This window comes from the organism of the source record quoted next, unplaced genomic scaffold (assembly GCF_019419815.1).
Source record: "Pyrus x bretschneideri cultivar Hongxiangsu unplaced genomic scaffold, Pyrus_bretschneideri_v1 Contig22, whole genome shotgun sequence".
Lineage (NCBI taxonomy): Eukaryota > Viridiplantae > Streptophyta > Magnoliopsida > Rosales > Rosaceae > Pyrus > Pyrus x bretschneideri.
In genome coordinates, this window is record NW_025999524.1 from 1,593,129 (window position 1) to 1,600,471 (window position 7,343).

General features: G+C 40.3%; 2 protein-coding genes across 5 annotated transcripts; both read right to left on the minus strand.

The window, feature by feature from the left end:
- Positions 1 to 783: 783 nt before the first annotated feature.
- LOC125477597 lies at positions 784 to 3,942 on the minus strand. 2 transcript variants are annotated; one of them, XR_007258669.1, is made up of 8 exons: positions 3,607 to 3,942; positions 3,256 to 3,396; positions 2,803 to 3,168; positions 2,131 to 2,373; positions 1,866 to 1,958; positions 1,459 to 1,659; positions 1,069 to 1,359; positions 784 to 930 (listed from the first exon to the last, which is right to left on the minus strand). XR_007258669.1 is itself a non-coding variant. In XM_048584896.1 (7 exons), the coding sequence occupies exons 1-7, from the start codon at positions 3,928 to 3,930 to the stop codon at positions 1,147 to 1,149; spliced, it is 1,581 nt and encodes a 526-aa protein (XP_048440853.1). In that variant the 5' UTR covers positions 3,931 to 3,942; the 3' UTR covers positions 1,059 to 1,146. The 2 variants fall into 2 exon arrangements, 1 of the variants encoding a protein (XP_048440853.1); XM_048584896.1 differs by lacking the exon at positions 784 to 930 and having other exon boundaries at positions 1,059 to 1,359.
- Positions 3,912 to 7,343, minus strand: LOC103950915 (zinc finger MYND domain-containing protein 15). 3 transcript variants are annotated; one of them, XR_007258670.1, is made up of 12 exons: positions 7,184 to 7,343; positions 6,843 to 6,956; positions 6,609 to 6,727; positions 6,469 to 6,515; positions 6,269 to 6,369; positions 5,978 to 6,065; positions 5,731 to 5,839; positions 5,389 to 5,560; positions 5,200 to 5,271; positions 4,993 to 5,106; positions 4,708 to 4,898; positions 3,912 to 4,278 (listed from the first exon to the last, which is right to left on the minus strand). XR_007258670.1 is itself a non-coding variant. In XM_048584897.1 (11 exons), the coding sequence occupies exons 1-11, from the start codon at positions 7,283 to 7,285 to the stop codon at positions 4,791 to 4,793; spliced, it is 1,146 nt and encodes a 381-aa protein (XP_048440854.1). In that variant the 5' UTR covers positions 7,286 to 7,343; the 3' UTR covers positions 4,379 to 4,790. The 3 variants fall into 3 exon arrangements, 2 of the variants coding, with proteins under 2 accessions (XP_048440854.1, XP_048440855.1); XM_048584897.1 differs by lacking the exon at positions 3,912 to 4,278 and having other exon boundaries at positions 4,379 to 4,898; XM_048584898.1 differs by lacking the exon at positions 3,912 to 4,278 and having other exon boundaries at positions 4,379 to 4,898; positions 6,843 to 6,992; positions 7,184 to 7,320.

Consider the following 7,343-nt stretch of genomic DNA (forward strand, 5'->3'; position numbering starts at 1 on the left):
ATTTAATTGTGAGGAAAGAAAGTTCTTCTGTTTCCTTGAGCTGTGCCTCTTCTGGTTTCTCCTGTGACAAGATTTTGTAACATAAGAACCAGCCCTCTCACAGCCAAAATGATTACTTGGCATACAAGCAAAGTGATTCCCATATTTTGATTTCCTGAATCCCAAGAAAACTCATATTCTGCATCTCAAGTGAGTGCGGATAGAAGAGTTTGTCCATGGAATCGACTAGGCCGAATCGGACAAGGGCAGATCAAGGGGCCGGCAGCAACCAAGACACAGCTCCTGTTTCCGACACCAAGGCGAGCTCCGGTGAAGGTGCCAAGGTTAGCCATACTAAAAAAGTGGAAGAAGGGCTTGAAAGAAAAAAAACTGCGGCATCAATTGGCATGAATAGGGTTAAAATAGCAGGTCATTTGGGCATCAATTGGATCAAGGGCAAGTGCAAGTCAAGCCGAAAGCAGTAGAAGCAAGCAACCATTGAAGAAAGAAATCCTCCACTATTCTTCGATGTTGTCCTTTTTATCTCCTTTTTCCGGTTTGTTGTGTATTTCGTACAGATTTGAGCGATTACAGTTGGTGGATTTCTTTGTTTCCAAATCATGCTTCGATTCATTTCGCTGTTAAAACTTGTTCCCAACTGAATTTCCAATAGTCGAGGAAGGAACCCTCTTGGGTTTCTCGGAGAGAACCCTCTTGGGTTTCTCGGAGAGATTCTTGAGCGTAAACAGAAGCGTGCAACGAGAGATAAGAAGCGAGAAACGTATTCCCGCTTGCATGGTAGAATTTCTCCGACCGCACATCTCACTCAAAATAGATAGATAAAATCTTGCATCCACCAAGATTGAGTATCCGTGGAATTTACAAACTATACAATTCCAAACATTTTATATAACAAAGTTTGTAAACATGTCTCCTTGCTTGTTCCACAATTTATGTACATTCATTTAGCTAAAGTGAAACAAAACGGGCATTTCTTTCCTTGTTTCACTTTAGCTAAATGAATGTACATAAATTGTGGAACAAGCAAGGAGAGAAATGCCTGTTTCCTCACTCGAACGTGTTACGAATTTTTTTAATAGATACCTGCATCTTGATAAATTGTCATACCTACCTACGTGGGAGGTACAAATCTAGTGGAATTCGGATTTAGCAACGAGTGGGTCTGTCGTAAGTAGGAGGTAGGGAGGGGCAGTGCTCGTTCATGTTAGCGTACGGCTCTAACGTGTTATATAGAGGCAGTTCCATCCGGTATTCACCAAGGATCTGGCAGAATGGGAGCTTTTCATCCTTACCGTTGCACCAACTTGGCAAGCGGGTTTGGTTATCCTCAAAAACCTTAAGCATGTATGCATCACGAATCTGCAAGCAAGTATTAAAAAAACCGTGTCATACGTAGTAATATTGGCATAGTGCACTTATGAAAGTGAATGAAAACAAATTAAGTGCAAGGCGACTTACAGTGAACTCAGTAACTTGAATAGAGTTGGAAATAGGTCCGAAAATCCCGGCTTCTTTATACATTGCAAGAATAAAAGCAACGCATGTGGTAGATTTTCCATCACTATATACCCATTCATCTTGTTCAGGAATTGTAAGCAAGTGATCAAAGGCCATTTCGCGACTTTCAACCTCAGCTAGAATCTCATACAGGTCCAAACCCTACGAGGAAAAACACAGGTTAAAATTGAGAAACAATTCAATATGAAGCAAGTAGATAAAATACTTGTATAAACTTGGAAGATGATTAGAATTCCAAAAGCAGACCTCTATCCTTCATTTCTCAAAAAAAACAACAGAAGTAAACCGTACGGCGCACAATGTGAAATAACATGATTTAATAGCAACCTCAAGTGAAGCACAGTTACCTCTGTATCAAGCCTCTTGTTGAGAGCCTCATTCCACATATTTGCAGCATATGCAGGCTGCATTCTGGTCCACATAGACATGACAGAAACCACCTGGAAACAGGAGTTCGAATAAGGATAAAAAAACTTAATAAAACCAAACATGCTACATCCAAAAAACCATACATACCTATGCAGTACAAGTAAAATAACTTCATTTACAAACAATTTCTATAATGCTTATTGTACTACACCCCATAATTTTTTAAAGAAATAAATGCCATACCAAGTGAGTATCAAGAGGAGGAGGAAAGTTGTCGGCCATGGTGTCAATCCAGCTAAATATCATGTTGTGATAACCATATGGCTTCCCTGACATGCTCCGAACATACTCCCATGCTGCAGTGGAGTTGAATTTTGCACGTACATCTGGATGCAAGGGAAGCAAGGCTATTTGTGGATTAGAACTATCCTTGAGTGCCAACTCCCACCACTCATCCCATGGAATCACTGCTATAATTTCTTCACCCTGCAATATTAAATTATTAATACATGTAAAATCACCAAAAAGAAAAGAACTAAGCACAATAACTCCACCAAAAGAAAAGAACTAAGCAAAGTTATAAAAAAATTAATAATCTGTGCAAGATTGTCATATGTTTAATTTTGTCCCTAAACAAACGCTCATCATATGTTCATCACCTATGATCCTGATTCAACTATTATTCCAATATATGCAAGAACCAAAACATTTAGCTTAATTTCTGTTCCTAATATATCCCAAACACATGAAATGTGTTGCTTCACTAAGCATGTACTCCCAACAAGCAAAGAGAAAACATGAAATGTACATAGTGATGTTTATTTACTAAAGCTATATACCATTAGGGTGAACTTGTGCCATACTATCCCTTAACATTTTAACCACTATTACCTACGAAGGTTCTCGATGTGATACCTTTTCATTCTCGTGTCCTGATTCACCAACCCATAGGTTGCCCATCTCATCCTTCAAGCACACTGCTGTATGGCCAGCAAATGCTCCTGTTACCCATTTTTCCAATGTCTCAAAACCGCCCCATCTACCACGGATCTTTGAAACTGCTAGAAAATCACCAGTATGAACATCTGCAGGATTTATAGTCGTCTGCCACGGGTGAGAACGTTTTTCAAATGTTGCACCCATGTGCTTCTTCAAAAAATCCAAGTTTGCACTTTGACCCCAAGCAGTGTTGGAAAACAGAGGCAAAACATCTATTAAAGACAGCATCGTCCCCAGCATGCCTGATGGCATCAGAAACACAGAGACCCCGTGCTGCTTTACCTGCTCAACAGTCATCAGTGTGTCAACTTGAATCAAATAAGTTTTCCTAGCTTATTCAAACAAATTTCGGTTATTGAATGCACATACATATTCCAATTCTGCAGCCTCTTCCCACGAGTCGAATTTCAATGTATGTTCTCGAGCAGAGAAGTAGTAATCCCATGTAATCCGATATGGTGTTGCAAAAACATAAAGATCCATACACGCCCAGCTGTGTGCCTCAGAAGTCTGCAGATTAACAAATTTGATAAAACCAACCCCATTGACCATAAAATCTACAATAATTTACAGCTCAAAGTTCAAACCAAGATCTCAATAAACTGAATTCAGCTAAAAATTTACTCAATTCAAGACAAAAGCATTCAATTATTCAAGTACCCACATAATACCTAACAAATTTCAAATCAAATTTAAGGGAACAAAAGCAAAAGATCGAACCTTTAGATAAAGAACGCCGCCTCCCAAATCGGGTTTGCCCCGATCGCCTTCGGTGAACTCGAGCCGTGCCTGGTTACCGGAAAAGCAAGCTCCTTCCCATTGAATCGAGCTGTTGTCCGGAGTCACCGACCCAATAAAAGAAGGCAACAAATCCACAGCACTATGGAAATTGTTGAGCACCGGCCACGATATCTGCCTTGGCAGAACCGGAAGCACGTCCTTGATCCTAAGGGGCACCTTCAGAGCGTCCCCAAATCCTGACCCCAACCCTAGAAAGCATAACAAAAGTAACAGCAGCCGTGGTGTGCGGGAGAAGAGAGACATTGATTGATGGTTGGAAAGATGAGATTTTCCGGGCGGGAAAATCTTAACCCTAACCCTAACCCTAGAATTTGGGGACGTGAAGAGAAGATGTTGGTCAGAGGTGGTGATTATCCATGTTCCTTGTTGTTGGAAATTTTTGGAATTTTGGAATTTTGGAATTTTCAGTGACCGACTTTTGACTTTGTTTTAGGTAGATCGGACCGCCGGCCACGTTCTGTTATGTCCGTTGGATGATTAGTAGAAACGACACCGTATGCTTCACATTGCACTCTCCGTCCCCCTCAAAACTTCTTGTTAATATGCTGATTTGTTCCCTAGTGAGGTCCGTAAGGTGACTAAAGCAGTCGCCTAAAACTCGATCGTCAGAATCAAGAATAATGTCATCTTAAAAAGACGCGTTGTTTGAAAACTTCACGGAAAATAATAAAAGAAACACGCGCACCTTTTCAATCTAAAAAACTAAAAAGAGAAATACATTAAGTCTCGATAATGTACAACTTCAACCAATGTCTAACCGCGTTAGTTAGAGTTAGAATTACATGAGGTCAATTGCGCTAGTTGATGTTGTACATTCTTGGGGCGGGGAGATGAGTTAGAATTACGTCAGGTTAATTGCGTTAGTTAATTTTGACAAGAATGTACAACATCAACCAAGCTCTAACTGCATAAAATAGATATTTACATCATGAACTGAACTTGTACAATTTTGTAAAATCTCTTAGACTGGGATATCACACAATTTGAAGAGAAAATCATCACGAAATGGGTTTCGTCTACCTTGATAACTTGCCCTCCTTTTCGTCAAGAGACGCGGCAGACTCATTCAAAGAAGCCGGCGATCTTCAAAACAACGTATGATTTTAGACCGACCAATTTGACATCCCGTACAGGAAGCAATTCGAGTAGCAAGGAAGAACAAGAACACTGTCTTCCACCACCATCGGCTGCCTAAACGGATTTAACTGAATCTACATGGCAGAGGCTATGGATTTTGGTATAATCAGATTAAGCAGCTATGGTTTAATGCCAGACTATAATAACAGTTGAGTAAGGTTAACATACAGGGATATTGAGAGGACGGCCAGTTATGCTGCTTATGCAACAAGCTCCAAGATGACAAGCTTCTTTGCAGTAATCGGAAAAAACTGCTGGGATGTTCATATCCTTTAGTAGCTCCTGAAACACACCGCGATGCAACCAACAAAATTAAGAGAAAAGGATTAAAATAAAGGAACCAAAACAAGAGACGATTAGGTATCAAAAACTGACAATAGTCGGTAACCAGCTTGAATAGGCAGCAATTCCTGCATTTGGAGCGATGACCAAGTGAGGTGATGAATCCTACACACATTTGAGAAGTCATGAGAAACCACAAAAAGGAAAACCGATAAGGCTAAAGAGAAAACACATGATCCTTAGCATGAATTTATGTCCATAGAAAGAGACAAAGTATACAACCTTAGTTATATCCCTGTAACGGTCGTGATAAAAGCCGCTTCTAAGTTGCAATGTAACTGCTGAAGGTTCACTAGCATGTACATCCCCGCTGACAGTCTCACTTGAGGATTTACAAATGCAATCTCTATCAAGGCAATGTGCATACTCGGATAACGCGATCATCTCACCATCTCTATACATCTCGAAGAGGCCAGGGAGAATCAAATATAAATCAGAGATATTTCACAAGAGTGCAGCAAACACAAGCAAGCAACCCTTGTTTTATCTCCATGAGTGAAGTTCAATAAAAAACGAATGTAAATGAATACCAAGCAAAACATCATTTCAAACTATAGAACCAACCTTTGCTGTGGAATCGAAGGCCCAACAAGCTCTATATGCACGTTCATGTTAGGGAAAAGTGCACGCAACTCTGAGAAGACAGAAAGCTGAAGAAGCTCTTTCTCAGGGCCTGACCAAGTTTAGTTCATGAACGAAATTCCAATATAACAATGATAGTAAACCAAAGATATCAAACCCGACAACTTTCAGGATGACTCTTAAAAATTTGCAATGGTAGCAGAATTAGAAATTCGAAGAAAACACATACCAAGATAGTGTATGTACAATTTGTTGCTGATTCCAGAAGTCCAGCTTCCCAAACCAGCTACTTGAGTGGCATAGTAAATTGTAAGAGGCTGAAATGAAAAAACAGATGTAAATAATTTCCAGCATTTAAATTGGACTTATGGATTCGGATGGGAGCGAATGTTAAATTAGGCTCCCATGTACTAAAGGCAATTAGGTATCTTTTCTTAATATGCACTCCCAACTGTTTACAAATGGTTCGGGTTTGATTTTATACACAAATTCTAACTCTCAGCTAACACACCTATCATACCCAATGGAGAAGCAATGCAACAGGTGAATGCAGCGGGATGGACCTCCACTCATAGTACTCCTTCCAACTGGCTAAACACTCTGATATCATAACTGAAGGTTCTGCATGTTGATATTACAAATAGAGGGTTTGCAAGTGTATGTCATAAATCTACAAACATCTTCTCTTGAATTATCTTAGTAAGATGAACAAGACGATACCAGTACAAGGGCAAAAGGTGTTCGAGAGATCCCAAGAACCATTCAACCTGCCAATGGAAAAATACAAAGGACCGGAATTAGAATCAACATGGAAAACGATATAATACAGAGAAATTCAGATGTACCAGGCAGAATGAAACCTTAAACAATCAAACGAAACAACTGAATCCCCGCAACAACATTCATACAACCACATTCCCATTTGATGGACCCCTCTTTTTTCCAAGACTGAACACCTCGTCTCGTGCTTTTCACACACCTAACAAGATCACACCCGAAAGAGATATTATCAGTGAAGACCCTCGGACAGTAAACCAGCTAATAGAAACAACATTACTCATTGTTTTCCGTCTTACAAAGAAATCGTGGAATACCTGAACTGTAGCTTCTTGAGTAAAAGTGAAAGGAAACTCGTTCAAGGTGTCCATATGCTTCATATGTTGCTCTAACCTTGCGCACTCTTCTTTGTGCTCAGGCCAATGCGCAATCTAGGCCAAAAAGTTATATAGTAGCACGGGCAATCGCTTAAATTCAAAGAAAACCCAACTCAATAAACAAATTAAACCAATTTATCCCTTCCACACAGACCATTTCAGCACAAATTAAGACTAACCCAAGTGCTATTTTCTTAAATTAACCGTGATTATGCTGTGTGATTTGCATGAAGCAGAGACAATCGAAGAGAGACAGAGAGACAGAGAGGAGAGAGAAGTACCTGGTGAGATACGGCGCAGTAAGCGACGGCTCCACAGCAAGCACATCGTCTGGTGGGTGGGCCCGTGCACCGAGTACCCAGTCCCTTCCCGGCACACTCCATCGTTTCGCAGAAAACTCTGCTCTTCCCCTCTCTCTCTCTCGTTCGAACTTGGATACGT